This window comes from Copadichromis virginalis, linkage group LG11 (assembly GCF_057382275.1).
Source record: "Copadichromis virginalis isolate Kocher_CV1m ecotype Utaka linkage group LG11, C_Virginalis_male_GT1.1, whole genome shotgun sequence".
NCBI classification, from domain to species: domain Eukaryota; kingdom Metazoa; phylum Chordata; class Actinopteri; order Cichliformes; family Cichlidae; genus Copadichromis; species Copadichromis virginalis.
The window spans coordinates 30,093,716-30,111,583 of NC_140628.1; the positions used below are offsets into that span (position 1 = coordinate 30,093,716).

At 38.5% G+C, this 17,868-nt stretch overlaps 1 protein-coding gene across 1 annotated transcript in view; it reads right to left on the bottom strand.

The window, feature by feature from the left end:
- LOC146699010 (mannosyl-oligosaccharide 1,2-alpha-mannosidase IA) overlaps positions 1-17,868 on the bottom strand; it is a 198,793-nt gene that overhangs the window by 54,581 nt on the left and 126,344 nt on the right. The window contains exon 4 of the mRNA XM_085471929.1: positions 11,083-11,163. Within this exon, the coding sequence (XP_085328055.1) occupies positions 11,083-11,163 (81 nt within the window). The remainder of the gene's footprint in view (positions 1-11,082; positions 11,164-17,868) is intronic.

Genomic DNA, 17,868 nt, shown 5'->3' on the forward strand with positions numbered 1-17,868 from the left:
TCCTTAATTAGTAAATATTTTCAGAGAGAAATGAGTATGGTATTCAGTGAAATGTTGAGGAAATGTATGACTTTGAAGTTCAATGAAAAGGTCCAAGTCTTTTCTCGAAGGCCTGAAATTTGCTCCAAACTTTACCTATTTCAGGAATAGTGGAATATACTAAACAGGACAGCTAGAATACATACATTTGTTCATCTGGACGTTTCAGAATGCAACGCCCAGATGAACACAGCACTGCGAAAGACTAGCAGACAGACAGACACACAGTCAAGTAGCTGATGTTCACAACACTAAACACTTTCAGGAATTTTGACAGATAATTGAAGCTTTTGTTTCAACAATGTTACATATTAAGCAGTTATCATCAATGTTAACCTGGCCTGTGCAAGCCTTAAAGTTTAACTATTAGCAACTAGCTAAAGTAGTAGCTAGTAGTTTTAGCTGTTAAAAAAAAACCTAACTAGGCAGCAATTTTGACCAGTTCTGCTAGTCTGTAATGTAGGGAGCGATCATTTAACAGGAGAACACAAATGTCAACATCAGTGATACTGGCTCTGCAAAACTGTAACTTGGTAAAGCAGTATAATGAGTTCAATGAAGTAATTAGCATACTAGACGTGAACATGCTACTTATGCTAACATCTTGCTCTTTCTTCAAACCAACAGCAAAAATAGACCCTGTGCACAAGAAAATGCTAATGTAGGGTTGTACATTTCTGGTAGCTTTACTTTGCGGTCAATCGCCACTGCGAAGATATACTCCAAAAATCATGTCCAAAACTCGAAAACGGAAAGATCGCGTTAAGTTACAAAGAGCAGAAGGTGCGAACACTCACCACTGTTGTGTCACAAAGAATCTAATGATCAATTTTGACGTTTAAAGAGTTTAGATCGATCAGTTGTTTACATCACTCAACACAAGCAGAACTGCACTACAAAATCAGAAGACACATCGTCCACATTCGGAAACACATCTCTGTATAGTGACTGCTCTTATGATTTTTTTAGTGCAAGTTTGCATGTTTTTTTTTTTTTTTTTTACATCACATTGTGTCCTGTGTCGTGATCGCTGCAGACGATCTCCTCCGTGACGTCTCTCCTGTACAGTACAGAATCGCTGCATCGATCACTAGCAGTGTGACTCTGCGATAAACGAGGGACAGCTGTTTACAGATACTGAGAAATATAACATTTGAATCCCTTTTCTCTTTTGCTCTGAGGCGCGTTGGAAAAACATCGACAAGTTGATGAACATCATTTACAGATATATTGGGTAAATGCCCAAGACATCTATTGAAATGTAAATCGCCGCTTGATTCATTCATTTGTTTTGGACCGTAAACAAGGCGCGAATAGGACACCGGAAACAAAGCTCCCCACAGGAGTTTCCACACAGGAAGTAGCATATGCTAACGTGCACATAGTCTATACCTCTGTCACTAAAGCCAAAAGTAATTCCATTAACAAGTGTTTACAATTTTGAGTGACTGGTGAAGCTTAAGTAAAAGTGACTAAATATATAATACCTTGCCCTAAGAGACACATGAATCCATATACAGTAGCTGTTGAGATATTTTAGACTGGATCCAAGTGCTCACATTGTTAAATATATACCAGAAACAGACTCACCATCCAAATGTTCTGGATTTAAATTTAGTTCATGTAGGTAAGTGGCATGTAGCATGAAAAAGGTAAAAGAAACAATCCACATACTGTATTCTCTTAAACAAAGGGAACCATTAGTCTTTTACATAAGCACCATACATCCACAAAATATATCCACTCCATATGCAATTCCCACACCTGCACTGGATACCCATATATCTGATATTTCAACCACACTTCATCTTCCCATATTTCCTTACCTCTCAGCATAGCTTATGTAAGAGGCAGCCAGTATGATGGGGAGGGGGTGAAAAGACACTGTAACCTTCAACTGGCAAAAGACAACCATGTTTGTCCCTCAAGGATGGCTGAAAAGTGATCCTCTCAATGCATATTTATGGTAACAAAAAATAAGCACTCTCTGGACTGCTCTGTCTCAAATTTATTCAATTGGATTCCTGCATAGAGTAAATATCTTGGGGGTGGGGGGGTTACCTGGCACATATTTATCTCTGCTACAACCTAACTCTTTGCAATGGTATGCAGGGTCACAGCAGGGAAGCTGATGCAAGTCTTGTTGCTGGCTGTTGCTGTGGGTGATGGCAGAGAACTGAAAGGAGCAGACAGACACAAAGGGCCATGATTGACTGCTTAGGCTCAAACACAGAGAACATTTTCCACAATCAGACTTGAGCAGCATGAATGCTGAACTTTTTTCCCAGATTCAGAGAAAAATTGCTGCTTTGGTGTGTTTGAACATTGTTTTTAAAAGACGTCCAAGCGATACCGGAGCGTGCCAGAACCGTAATACCATCGCGGCTCAGAACGAAGAGAGGGAATAGTACGAGATATCATTTGTGCAACAAAGCAAAAAACAGCTACCCCAAGACAACTACAGTAGGTAACTGATGTGCTTCTATAAAGAATTAATTCAGATCACATCTGTGAATCAGTGGCACACAGTTCAAAGCACATCTTCAATGCACCAGGGTGCAGGTGGGTATGGCCCAGCTTCTGTCATTCGGGAAATATTGTGGCTGGAAGCAAACAGTACAATTGAAGCGTGGTTAGAAATGATGTGAAATAAGGACAAAACATCAGCAGAAGGTATTGTGAGGCCTGGCAGTCATGACTAAGCAAATTACCTCTTTTCTGTTCTTTTAATAGTGCAGTGTTTTATATCACAGCCCTCTGATGTCCCTGAGTGATGCAGAACCACCAGTGACTATCATAAATTATATTAGCTTAAAGGGGAGGTTTGATGTTGTTCTACTGCAAAGTGAAATGTTTAATGTTAGGCACAGGTGCTTATTTAACAGACCTTAAAATCCAAATGAGAAGGAAGCCTGCTTTCAAATAAAAATCTATAGTGGATAAAACTGATAAATTCACCAATAACACTGGATGGGGACATGTAACTATATTGCTGCTACTGCTGCCATATTCTATCCTCAGCTACACAATGTTTCACCTTGTAATGGAGTTATGTTAGGTTACAGGAAGCTGTGAAAATGTGCAGACTTTTATAGAAGACACAATAAAATTGTTGAAAGTTGGGAAAATATTGGGATTACAGTTAAATAACGTTTTTGTCTTCAGTCAGGACCATAGTGTTTCTTTAACGGCATAAAAGCAATCTGATCTACTCATACTGAAGCTTCTCTAAACAACAATTAAGTATATTAAGAATATTATTAAAGAATATTAAAAGTAATAATTGAAAAAATGTATTTGTGTTGGTATAAAACACAATTCAACTATTTCCTTACTTTTATACCAAAAATGCAAACATGTGTTGCTGCAAAGTATCCATAACTCGAAAGTTCGAGTTATCTTTCTCGAAATTTCAAGTTTCTTTTCTCAAAATCTGACTTATTAATTCAAAATTTTGACAAAAATAACTCAAAATTTCAAGTTAGCGCTGCCAATCAGTGAATTACGTCATTTTCTTGTTACCCGGAAGGATATGGCGCAGAGGAATGCGCACTCAAAACCGGATCGTGAGCTACCAATGGTTAGCAACAAATTGGCACTTTCCAGAGTACGTTTGCTGATAGTAACACCATGTGATTCAGCGAATAACACAAGGATTTCATCATTTGTGAAGCCATGCTGAAAACACTCAGCAATTTGTGCATTCATGACTGGCTGCAATACTGGTAGCTTAGCTGTAGCATTTATAGCTGAGGGCTTCAGCTTCCAGGTAACAAGAAAATGACGTCATTCATGTAGATTACTGATTGGCAGCTCTAACTCAAAATTTCAAGTTATTAACTCAAAATTTTGAGAAAGATAACTCGAAATTTCGAGTTATGGCTACTTTTTTTTGTGGCGGAAATGGGCTTCCATATGAGAGAGTGTTATTGCATACATCTTGCCTCACACAAAAAGTTTGTTGACTATAATTCACATGTTAACATTAGGCAACATTTGTCTGAGCCAAATTGGCCAACATATCAACACCAAACAGTTTAAAAGCTTTTCGGTAATTAGTGTTCATGCAATGGTTGTTATTATGGAGGATAACACTCGATTGCGCCATGGAAAGAGGGCAGCACAAACACAAATACCAGCAATCCTGTTTTACCTCCTACTTCAGGATAGTTAAGCTTATACATTGTTACAAGAAATAACCGATGTGCCCGTCATGTAGACAAAATTACTAATAATGCACCATAACAAGACTGCAAATATTCAAAAGGCTTGAATATTTATCAAAAGTACCAATGTCAAGTTTAAAAATATTTGCCTACCAGAAAAATATCAATTATTTAAAAAAAAAGAAATGAAAGAAATCTTAATGTAAGCTGTTTAAATTCAGCTGCATACCCCCAAGCAAATGTCTGGGGAGTCAGAAATTTTCTGGAGGCGCTGTAACAATGAGTTTCAGAGAGGAAGGGAGAGGCGTACACAGGCAGCACATCTACAGAAAAAGATCATTTTCATATTTCTTCTGCATGTAAGTTTTGATAGGTTGGTTATGAATATTTATTTGTTGTGCATGATCTTCTCGTGCAGGTGAGAAAAGTTCGAATCACTCAATCTGAGAGACAACTGCACTGCTAATCTACACATTACATGACAGCAAGTTCCCCCAGACAATTAATGATGCTGAGACGGGGATACAAACAGAGAAACATAATTAGACTCTCATCGCTGACAGTATTTACAATTTATTGCATTTTTTCCGAGTGTGATGTGTGTGATATTTATATTGTCTTTATGGCAGTGCTCTCGAGTGATATGACCCAAAAATAAACCAATTTTCAGCGACATAAGTGGGTCACCCAAATTAGAACGACAACAACATGGACAGATGCAAACACCATACCCCTCATCAGCGCATCCAAAAACACATGCCACGAGGACTTTAAATAGAAACCCACAGGCCAAAGACAAACACTAAAGTTTGTGAACCTGAGTAGAGAAAAATCTCAGCCTGAACTGTCACAGTAACTCAGTGTTCAGCTCCAATGTTCCAGAACAGAAAAGGTTAGATTTGCGGCTCTTGCATGTTCTCCAAAAGTTCACAAACAGTTCCTCTGCATTGAAGTTCTTGACTGGTTACAGGCATGAATGTGATTGACCCAGAATAAAAGTAAGACGGGACCAAGATAAGAAAATATTTTTTTCCCCCTCAGTGAAAGAAAACCACAGCAGCGTGTTTCAGAAAACATGTCTCGATATCAGTTGCTGTGTACCGATTGCAGAAAGTTTATTTTTAAAATAAATACCACGACGTTCATTTGTTGGCTTGATGAGATTTGGCTGCATTAAAAGGGATTCATAATGTGGCTGCGACCAATGATTGTAATTTCAGACTCCTAATTTTTAGCTCACTACAACAACAATATATATATATAAACTGTAATATTATGTCACTTTAAAACTGTTTTACGTGCTTGTTCTTAATCTTCCCTATTTCCCCCCTTTAATATTTGAATCTCTTCCATATTGATCTGTATTTCTTTACCTACCATTCTGTATCTGTTATGTACTAAACATAAACAGGACATTTATAATTCGCCTCCCTCAGATGAATGAGACACACTACTGTTGTAGCACAGAGAGGCTGGCAGCTGTCTGTCACTACATGCAACAGAGTTCTGCTTCGTTTAACAACATGAGAACTGCAGCTGGAAACTCCGTGAGATGGAGTTTGGATTGATTTTTTGGCAGCATTAGATTTACATCCATTGTTTAGACCAGCGGTCCCCAAGAGTCGTTTGGTACCAGGCCGCGAGAGTTGAGACTCGGGAGCGAAATTTATGGTTTTTAGGAGTTTTATTGTTTTGTTTTTTTTAAATCATTAACTCTGTTTCTCTGGGTCTTTGTTTGCAATGTTTGGAATCTCCTCAAAGCCATCCCAAAGATGATCACTTTATTTTCTTCAAACACTGAGAAGGATTCAATCTCTTCTGTCCCCCATGAATATAACTGATAACATTACACTCCTTCATACAAACACACTTCTTTCCTTGCGACCTCTCCTGAGCACCCTTGCTCCATTTCCTCGTTTCCTTTTGCTGATGACCACATGAGCACGCGTCTTTCTTCACTGCTGGCTCGCTCTCTGTTTCAGCTCAGCCCTGCGGGCAATTTTCACACAAGGCTGATTGAATTCATTCCTATTCCCCTCCACTTTTTCTCCTTTCACTGTTCTGTGCTCTTGATAAGGAAAAGGGATGAAGCAACAAAGTCTCATCACCACACACACACACTGCATATAAATGGACACTGACAAATGAAACCCACTGCACAGAGATGGCTGGAAGAAGGCATGCAGCATGAATCCAAGCAGTGGTGAAATTCAGGCCGAGCTGACATTCAAAAACATGCATACTTATATAGGTGTGCTTAGGAAGCGGGGAAATTCAAGGCATGTTTAATGAGCATGTCCAGTATGTAAACTCATGGAGAGATTCCCAGTTTAAGGAAGTTTTTTTAGGATAATGATTTATCAAACACAAAAACATCTGTTATATTTAGAGTCTATTTAAAAAACTATTGTAGTGAACCAAGCACATTTTAAATACAGGCTGAAGACTGTTTATGGTTGTGGTAGCAAAAGTTGTGATTGTATCAGGACAACACACATTGAAAGTTACAGTCAGAAAAAAGATTAGCTTTTGGTGCACAAAGTCCACCATCGGGCAATAATGTTTCCTGATAGCTGCTGGAGTAGTTGCCACTGCTCTCAGAGCCATGTGGACTGCCAGAAGTGTGTGTTGGTGAATGATGAAAGAGTGGGGCAGTAGCAGCCAGACCCGATTGAACAAGACATTTAACGTGAAAACTGCTTCCATAAAAAAGACCAACCACAAGCCTTCTGGGGCTCCAAGAAAACACACACACATAAACAATGCATTCCACTAGGTCAAAACAACAGGAGGTTATTAATGGTCAGGTGTTTCTCCAGCTCTGCTCCAAGCATTTCTCCAGCAAACTGTGTCCCGCAAGGAGCCATAATCATCACGCAGTTCCTGGCAATCATTTACAGCAGCACCAGCGGCCGAATGTCCTCTGGTCAAACTTGATGCACAATCTCGTAATAGTCCGCAACAGTGTATCTCAACTGATTTAAGTCTCTGCGGCAGTGACAGACCTTCAATCTATTGGTTTTATCATTCGAATGGAACTGCATACTCCTAAGAGAAGCTCCTAATGGGAGAACCAAAGGGTGACTCAGAGGATCAGAGATGGCTATCCATCTTGTTTTCCGGGAACTTTCACAGAGAGCACGCAGCCGAGTCATGTGATGGATAGCGGCACCAGAGTAAAGGGTATTGATACAGTATGTTTGTCAGGAAACGGAGGCCGTGTACTCGATCTCGTAAGAGAGACTGCGTACAGTGAACAGTCAGGCAATCCAAATGTGAAGAAAAGAAAGTAGGAAAAGGATTGGAGTCATTCAAACAAAACAGATTAAGGAAACTCGTGACATAGACTGAGGTTAAAAAGGGAAGATTAAATGACGCAAAGATAGCAGGAAGGTGTCTCTTCTACAGATTTGCTTCACCTAAGCTCCTTAGCAGCCATGTCCTTCTGTGACAAGGTGAGACAAAAGCAAACTTTATGAGGAATACACTCATATTCGAAATGTCATTCTCTGTGCCGTATATAGAACATTTCCATGGACCAGTGGATAAAGCAGAAGAATATTTTCTGCATGGCATTAATGGCAGGCAAATGTGGAATAATGGATTCAACAATATATTCTGCTCCAGTAATGTATTCATATTTCACTCATCCAGCAGAGCTGGACAATTTTATGCTGCTCTCCCCTCAGCTCGCTTGGCCTGCAAATCAATGTCCATTAAAGCGACAGAGTGTTCATATGTCACTGGATCCTTTCACATTAATTCTGCTGCCACGAAGATTTCCGCCTTTTCCACTGCACGAAAAACACTACAACTGCAGTGTATGTCATGTGCGTGCTCTCCAGGGCTGCTACAGGCAGATGCTCATTATGACAACACCTTTACCTCCAGTGATTTCACACTGTACTGATAATGAATCGGCCCATTTGTGCAGCGTGGCTGTCGCAGGCTATTTTTAAACCTTTATTTATTCAACCAAGGCTTACAGAGCATTCATACGTTTTTTTTCCTGACATGGCCGAGCTTCACACTCGTGCAGTTTCACAGCTTCACACCTGGATGCTGTCCATCGTAACCTCGGGCCTTTATACAGAGCCACTGAACAGCTTCACTGGCGCGACTGGAGCTTTTACAAGGACACAGCTCTTGTACTTTTTCAGCAATGGGAAAAAATTTCCATTCAACTTTGCCTTCTAAATTTAATCAAATTGCTCAGGCTTGGCTCTTTAACCTCTAAGCAACACTTCAATACTACAATGACAAAGCAAAAAAAGCACATTCTTAGAGGCTGATTAAATTTAAAATTCAGGTTAAATCCCCCCGAGAATCCAGTGAAACATTGAAAAGCTAAAGAAAAGCCTCCAGAAGTTCCAATTTATTTATATCTAATTATAATTATCATTTAATATGAGTTGATGGCTTGCAGTGTTTCTGTGATGTAGTTAACAGGTTACCGGAAAGCCACACAAACCATTTCAAAGCTTTTGTTTGCACATGTTATAGGTATTATATTAAAAATACACAGAAACTGAAAAAACAGTTTAATATTATCATTTAGGAAGGATTTACTGGACATCAGCATCTAGCCTCGGGAGCTACAGCAGTGTGCAGTTTATAAGCCTGAACCTGGCACTGCAATATTGCCTTACAATCAAGAAACGCATCATGTAGGGCAAGTACGATGCACTGGGAGATAACAGGAGGTGCATTTCTGCTTCTTTAGTAAAGAGTAACTGGCTCTCCACTAGAGATGGACCGATCAGATATTACCTATCGGTATCGGTCCGATACTGACCTAAATTACTGGATCGGATATCGGAGAAAAATAAAAAATGTAATCCGATCCATTAAATATCACGAAAGCACCTCACAAAACTTGCAACACGCCGTAACTCACCTCAGAACGTTAGCACGTCGGAGCAGTATGCATCACGTGATAGAGCGGCTGTGGCATGCGGGACCTGTCGGTGGTCTGGATAGCATTTGGAGCTTCGCTAGCAACCCGGCATTTCATCTCTGACAAAGTTATCCCCGAGAGAAGTAAAGCAAGTGTGTAAGTCCATCTCTGAATGTTTGTAAAGCATTCCTGCGTTAAGCTTAACTAGCGACTGCCTCTCGCTCTCCGGCTGCTACTTCAATCATGAAACTGCTTAATGATCAGCTGATCGGCTTTTCTGTCGCAAGTCCGTGTCTCTTGTTTGTTTTTGGCCCACTTTGCACCAGAAAGAGGAAACCAGCGGCTGAACAACAGCAGCACGTTTAAGCTTGATCAGCTGTTGTTAGAATTTATTTAATATTACTTTCTACTCCAGGATCTTTTTCTAGCTGACGCTGGTAACTGTGCAGGGGCGGATCTAGCAAAGTTTAGCCAGGGGGGCCGATAGGGCATTAACAGGGAAAAGGGGGCACAAAGACATAATTTTCTTTCTTATTCTCATTTAAAATGTCTAGCTTTTAATCAATAATTATCTGACACCCAAAGTTTTAATTTGATGTAAAATGAATAGAAGTCAATTACTGTATATAGTAACTATTAAGTCTAATATATATACCCTAGTAAGCTATAGTACTTTTTCCTTTGGGAAGGTACCATCTGTGCAGTCTGCAATTTTGTTGAAGAAAGATGTTGAATCTATTTAATATTTCTTGAAAAATAATTGATTTCTGTGCATTTTTTTTTTCACACTGCATCAAATTAAGGTTGATTACGTCGATTAAGCATCATGAGGTGGAGCGTGAGGGGTGGTTCCCTATTTTTTATTTATTTATTTTTGTTGTTGCTGGGAGTTGGAACCCTATTAGTTAGGTTGCTTAATATTTACGCTAAGTACTCTTTAAAATACCAGAATAGGGAGGATGGTGCAGGTTTGAGTTTATTAGATTGATCAGTATTGCTGAACTATGAAATATTTTTTTTGCATACAGGTATAACAGAATAGCTTTAGTGTAGTTGTTGTTTTAAACTTGAGTATGAACTTATACAAAATGCAGCAAGATATTTAAAAAACAGTTTTGTTGATTAAAAAACACTATATCGGATTCATATCGGTATCGGCAGATATCCAAATTTATGATATCGGTATCGGACATAAAAAAGTGGTATCGTGCCATCTCTACTCTCCACACTTTCAGCATCTGTGACCGGCAGATTAGTCAGTCTAGTAAATTCACAGATGAATTTGACATGAAGCCTTCATTAAAACTCACATTACCGTAATATGATACTAATTAATTTTATGCTCAATGCAGCTTACATGCCATACATTTTACATCTGCTACTTCTTCAAACCCTCATTCTCATATGCAAGTGAGGTTGCTTTACATTTTTTTGTGTCTATAGCTCAGAAATATCTACATGTCTACAAACTAAACAGCTCCAGTTCAAAATGAATTTGAATGTGATCGTTTAAAGCTGGAAATGACTAAATGTGATGCATTTTTTTTAAAAGATCTCATTTTTTAGAATTTGATGAAAGATTATTCGGTTGTCAAAATAAGGCCTTGATTACCATGAGGTGCAGACAAGTTGGACATGTGCTGACATCCAGTGAAAAATATGTATAAACCAATTAGGTCCAACATAAAACTGGTGAGGATGAGTACATATTTAAACCCTTACCTATATATCTTACACAGACAGTTTTTTCCCATTCCAAACAACAGAAAAGCCCAAAACATGAAAATGCTGAAATGGCCCAAGATAATTTTATGCTTGCACAGCGGTGACACATAAATACACCTAAACACACTGATGTGCACAAATGCTGTCACCCTCAGTGGCAGCCTGTTCATCATTCAAACTGCAGGCCTGGTGTGAGATAAAGGAAGCAGCAGATCTCACTAGAGTAGAGGGATAACAGACATCTATTAATCTTACCTCCTCCCCTGTCAAGTAGTACGCCGACAGCAACCCGCCGACGTAACGGATGTTCACCTCAAACAGTGATGCCTCGCCGTTCTGTTGAACCAAGAGAGAGAGATCAAATTGTCAAATGTCATATTTAAGTCCTCAGTCGGGGGTAAAGTGGCTGTACGGGGAAAAAAAAACCAAACAAAAAAAAAAAAAAAAAACACACTAAAGACACCATGAACTGTTTTTTACTCCACTCATGGTTTTACTTCATTCAATAACTGAGCTATGTGGTAGGTTTATTGCTCTCTGAGATGTCTTTGGAGTAGTGTAGTGTTAAGATTCAATATTGAGGAAGGGTACAAGAGGTGATCGAAGAATAACCACACCGATCCGGCCGGGTGAAGTCAAACGATGATTTTAATGAACACACGTGTGGGAAGACACTCTGTACGCAGACAGCCAGTAGTCCTCGACTTAATCAAAGCATGAACAGATATTTTATAGCATCAGGGTTTGTTTACTGACGCCCCTTCATGCGTCACCGGTACATTTTATACATAGATCAGATCAACATCATCATGACTTTTCACCCAGAAAATCATCTTCTATTTTCATGGCTGGCACTTCCTGTGTACCTTTCAGTTCTTATCCTATTCCTCTTTCTTGCCGAGACACCAAGAAACGGTTCCTCTTTTACCAAGACACTTTTGCAGTTACAGCCAAACATAACTAACCTCTCCTCTAAATAAATCTAATTTAAAGTGTGTGTGTGTGTGTGTGTGTGTTGACCTCACATGCTCTTTGTGTCACCTCTTCACCTACTGTCTGTGTCTCGTCCTCAAATGCTCTTTCTCAATTCACCTGTTGCACTTCTGACCTTTTACCAGACCAGAAGCTCACTGAGACTATGTGTATGTCTTCTACTAAATAAATGTTTTAACCAAGGACCTCTACTAAAACCTTAATATAAAATGATCTGATATATAAGTGTTTTGTAAGCATGTATTGCAATTCCTTCTATGGCTCCAAGTCACTTGCACAATAGATTGTCCGAACATCGCGCCGAACAAAGCTTCCGACCCCCAATTAATTGACCGAGCTCCAACTCTTTAATAAGCACAGATATGCATTGTGTATAAAATAGTCATAACTGCTTAAGGCCTTCTTAAAGCTATCTGTTACATTGTTAAAGCCTCGTCTTAGCCTGCGGCTCAAAATAACTATCTGCTTTCACTTCTGCATACAACTTCCTGTCAGCCTGCAACTCAGTCTTTCTGAAAGAGCCACTGTTTAACCCCTGAATGCAATATAAACTCCAGATTTTATTATTAATGCAATGGTAATGATGACAATTATTTAACAATAGCAGTAAAATAATTTCCCTGCTCCACAGTAGTCAGATGGGAAGATAAATATTTTAATATTTCACACAGCATAAAGTCTCTGGGTCATGTAAATATTTATTATGTTCACGTGTGCAGATCAGCATTTCTTGGTTGTTTAATAGATTTTCAGATTCTTTAATGCATGAAGATGTTTACTGGAGAGTCTGAGGTTTTCCTGAGTGGTGTACTAAGAAGTGAGATTAATGGGTTAATTAGCTAGACTGCATTATACTAAACTGTACACCACATTGTCACTGGAATGTGCACATATTTATACTTGATTCTAACCTGGTGCCAAGTTTCTTAAACACCAGCTACTAGAACACTGTCATTTTCATCTGCCAACAAACTAAAGTGATTTCCACAACTACTTCATTAGGTTAGGGGACTTTTAATGTATGCACTTTAAAGTTTCAGAGCTCTAATGTGTACCGGTCACATTAGAACGAACAGCAGCACTGAGAGCGCGCTCAGTGTTAAAACAATCGGCTTAATTAAAATGCTTGTTTTTACTGCTCTGTGTACTAAATTCCAAGGTTAACAGTTTCTGCAGCATCGGTCTCTGGTCCTTCTTGCAACAGTTTGGCACTTTACAGTTCTATTTTTAATTTCCTTTTTACATTTTTATCACAATTTCATTATCACCACTTGACGACGTCTCTGAAAAGAGTAGGCGGCACTCAATTTGTGCAGAAGCAGAGTCATGTGATCTTACAGAACCTGAAGCAAAAAGCCCGACTTGACAGAAAAAGTTGATAACCACCATTGTGATACTTATTTTACTTATTACTTACTTATTTTAAGTTTTTTTTCAAGCCAGCTAATGCAACAAAAGTGTGGCTAAGTTGAACTTCCCCTCTGGTATACTCACACAACTGCCAGTTTAAGAAGAAAAAAAATAAATGTAAAGATGGCATAACCAGGAGCATAACTTAATTTCTTGAGACTTCTATTTACAAGGACCATAGATAATCACAATAAATTACAACTGTGGTTATATCTCAGGAGAAAAAAGCAATTTCTAATAAGCAATGCCGTTGCATGGTGTTATTCTGAGTGAGTGCATAAGAGGAGTCATACTGGATTAACACAAGGCAAATTGGGTTGTGACCATGGCCACTTCATCTGAATTCAACAGCCGTGGTTCATCTTTAAAAGTCTTTGTACTCGGTGACCAATAAACAATGAATTAAATAATAATTAAATAAATAAATAAATTGTTTTTGTTCCCACAAAAAAAGAGGCAGATGTCACTATGCAAACCGAATGCTTTGTGTTTTTGTTTTGTTGCTGTTGCCATTTTCAAGCATCGACCTGATGCATTAGGTAGTAGCTTACTGTAATAATAAATATTTAAATGCTTGTTGGATAAAAGGGAGGCTAATGGCTGAGAGGATTAAAGTACACAGACTACACTGTGCTTAGAAGCAAACACACGCTGGATTATCATTGTTACTCTAACATAAAAATAAAATGTAAATGTATGTCACTAAACTCTAACGGACCTAAACCATACTAACCAATAATACACGTGAACTTTAATCAACATATCCACTAACCTGGGACTGCATTACCATGCAACCCTGCAACCACTAAACAGAGTCAGTCTGGAAACAACAACAGCAAAAACACAAAAATCCTTCCAGAAGTAAGTCTTGTCACTCAGCAGCCATCTTGGCAACATCTCCAAACATCCATCTGAATGATGACTCACTAAACTTTACCCACAAGAACACTGAACAAATTAGCATGGCTAAGTTTTGGTATAGACCATAGTTGTCAAACTCTGGCCCGCTGGCCAAATTTGGCCCACAGCCTAATTATATTTGGCCTGCGAAGCCATACCAAATTACTATTAGAGCTGGCCTACTGGTATTATACAGCTAATATATATATTGTTTAGTATTAAGCTTTGCTTGTTCCATATTCAGTTTTTCAGCAAAACTTGTTTGAGTCCATAAGAAAAGATTCATTCTTATATCTAGAGGAAGATTTTTTTTTCAATAAATATTAACGTTAGCCCACGACTTTGTTCCAGTTTTGAATTTTGGCCCACTGTGTATTTGAGTTTGACACCCCTGGTATAGACATAGTGAGTCAAAAAAAGCAATACTTACATGTACGCATGTTAGCTATGATAACGAGCACTTGCCACCTCATAGTTGAAACTGTCATGAACCTCCACTATGGATATCTATTAAATTCTAATAAAATAATTGTCTCACGCGCTCGAGCTTTCATGTTGTCCACCTCTATACAGTCTAGTACCAAATCTCTCTGAATGGCTGAAGCCCTACAGGCATTAATTTGACAAAAACAACACTGAAATAACAAAACATTTGAGACAGCTCAATTCTACAGTTTTAGAAAATAAAAGTATAAAAAAGAAAAAAAATTCCACTTCAAAGCGACTCGAAGTGTTATTATTTACATAAAGGCAGTTTTACAGTCAATCCCCATGGAAACAGCAAAAGTGGTTGCTAAGCGATGATGTGACAAAACTGCAAAACCTCTTTTGACTGATTGGTTAGCCTTCGTATTCCTCATTAGTGGAATTAATTGTATTCATAACATTTTGACAGCAACAAACAGAGATGATAAATCAATAAAAATAGTGGGAAGCATTAATATGAACGCACACTTAGAACCTTAAACAACACTAGATTAAGTGTTTGTTCTCGTGCTTGCAATTCAAGTAATGCACAAACACTTTTAAAATAATTCAAAAATCTACCCAAGTCATTTCCACATACAGGTTATCTCTGTGCTTATAAGGAAAGCTCTTGAACTACAAAGCTCCCCGTGCTCTTTCTTCCTCTCTCTCGGTTGTAATGGAGTTTTTCTCTCCAAAGAAATCAACGACTAGAGCCAGGGCAGACTCAAAAAGTCAGGCTAGAAAGTCAAAGCCATGTAATCGTGTTCCCCGGTGTTTTGTTTCCTCTTTTGTCTGAGAGACTCTTGCAACCGCAAGGCAGTATTGATTAGTAGGGAGCAAGTTTGGTTCAAGCTGGATTTTATTCAAGAACCTCTGCTGTAATATTTTGCCATCAGTTTCTCCTCTTACATTGTTTTTTGGTCACTTAGAGTCTCAAAAATTTTTGGACCAAGTCTACAGATTACTGTACAGATATTTATCCTGTGATGTTTCAACTGCTAGGAGAACCGTTCCAGAAAGAGAAACGGCGAGTGTATTTTGGCTCTTTTGTCATCCAGATGTGGAAACGTACAGCGGGATGACTTCAGAGTATGGAGCAGAGTGTGCAGTTCCGATCCCTTTGTAATTTTCCTCAGCTTTCATTAGCAGCCTTGTTCTGATTTTCTGTGGAAAAGTAACATCTTAAGAGTATCGCAAACAGACAAAGCAAACAAAACTGTACTTTCTGTTCAACAGTCCTCACTCTACACTACTGTTTGCTTTTAATATACTCTGGGCGTTTTTCAATTTTCTCCGTAGGAGTAGAGACACAAATGAATGTCTTGATCTATATCCAGCTTTATCTACTGCTGGGCAGTTTTATCACACAATACAATAAAACATGTGTTTGTTTGCAATTTTACTTTTCTCCTTTCTTTTTTTTTAGAAAAATAAATACTGACAAGAGGACTTGTTGCTATGTTGCAATTTCAAGATGAAATATGCACGTTATATTTTCTTTTCTAATTGAAGTATGAAATAAGAGGTACTGCTCAGTATGTCACTATAATTACTGCCTCTTGTGCCAGCTGAAGGTTAAAGCAGAATGGTACTCATTGACTTGGAGACCCATTGAGAAGGAAATTGCTAGCTCGAGCGTGGTTGATAAGGAAACTGCAATTTGGTGGCAGAAAGGGCAATTTGCTAGAATTGAGTTAAGGAGTCAGTGGCATCTGTACTATGCTTTTATTTATCTCTATATGCATCTCTTTAAAAATGCATATTTTTAATCCTGTTTATATCGTACTTCACATAAATACATAATATTTATAACCACCGTGTTTATTTGACACGTCAACAAAATATTCCATCCATCCATCAATTCTCTTCAGAGTCCAGATTCAAATACATGCACATGCACAAACATGAAAATGTTATGAAGATTCTAATGGAACCTTCAGGGACCATGTAAAACACAGATGTAACCTGGATTGGATGTTGAAAATTGCTACTGTGAGCCATTTGAACCCAGTTCCTCAACCCCTTGCAACATTGGGTTTAAAAATTTCAAGGTCACAGTCAGTGTCCATTTACATTTACAAACAACATAGAGGTCTTTACAGGCAACGGAAGTACATTTTGCAAAAATACTGTACAGTTTTTGTTTGTTTTATTTGATAAGTTCCCTTTTTAAAAACTCTACGATTCTGATTCTACAACAGCATGACGCTGGCTCCGTTTGAAAACTCTGCACACTGGTGACATTTTCTGAGACAAAGCACCAGTGCCTCTGGCAGGACAACTGAGCTATCTTGCCAACCCTGAAATGAGTGGCCCATTCAGTAATGACACTACAATGGCAGTGATTAGGAATGGAGTGTCTATTTATCACTAGTGATTGTAGCTCTCAGCAAGACCGGCAGAAGGTACAGTGAGAGAGGACATACAGTGCTGACAAAGGTTTTGCCAGTCAGACTTTAAGTCCTAGAAGACTCAATAAATCAGTCAGGAAGCCATTCATACCAATTTGAAAATATACCTAACGCACATTTACATAAAATAAAAAAACAAACAAAAGAAAAACAAGCCCCTAGGCAATCTTTCTACTCAATTGGCTTGTTGATTTCTGCATTTGAATCTGATTTATTTTTCAGGAACAGCTACTTGCAAGCCCTGCGTCTTACTGCAAACGGGGCAACCTAACCTTCAAACGTGCCTCAACGTTAAATGAACTTAAAAGGCAAACCCTAAGGCTCTGAGAACGTAAACTAAATAGTAAAACTCACACTGACAAAGCAATTCAATCATCACGGTCTAAGTAAGACAAGAAGAAAGAAGATTAAAAACTGTGTCCTCTGAAAGGTTGCTTGTATATGACTCAATCTCAAATTTCCACATTAATGTACAAACGGGTGGAGGTACAGCTGACTGGATCTGATTGTGAGGCTGACTTTCAAACGGGTTTAACATCAAGACACGAATTTCTTTGAAGTAAACCAAATCTGCGTATTATGTTCACTGGGGCATAAGGCCTGAAAATTTGGCTTTTTACAAGATTTACAAAGTAATTTGTCCACCGGAGAAGCCGAATGCTTTTCTTTTATTTATTATCAAAGTTAGATTCCACATTAAAGCATAAAATTATTAGCTTTCACAAGCTATTAAGGCTCTGCGTTTGGCTGTTAACTGGACAAACACACCAACTAATGTGGGGAAACTGAATTATTGAAATATCCCTGTTTCTTTGCACAATTCTAATGAACTTCACACTAAACAAAGACCAAAGTCCTC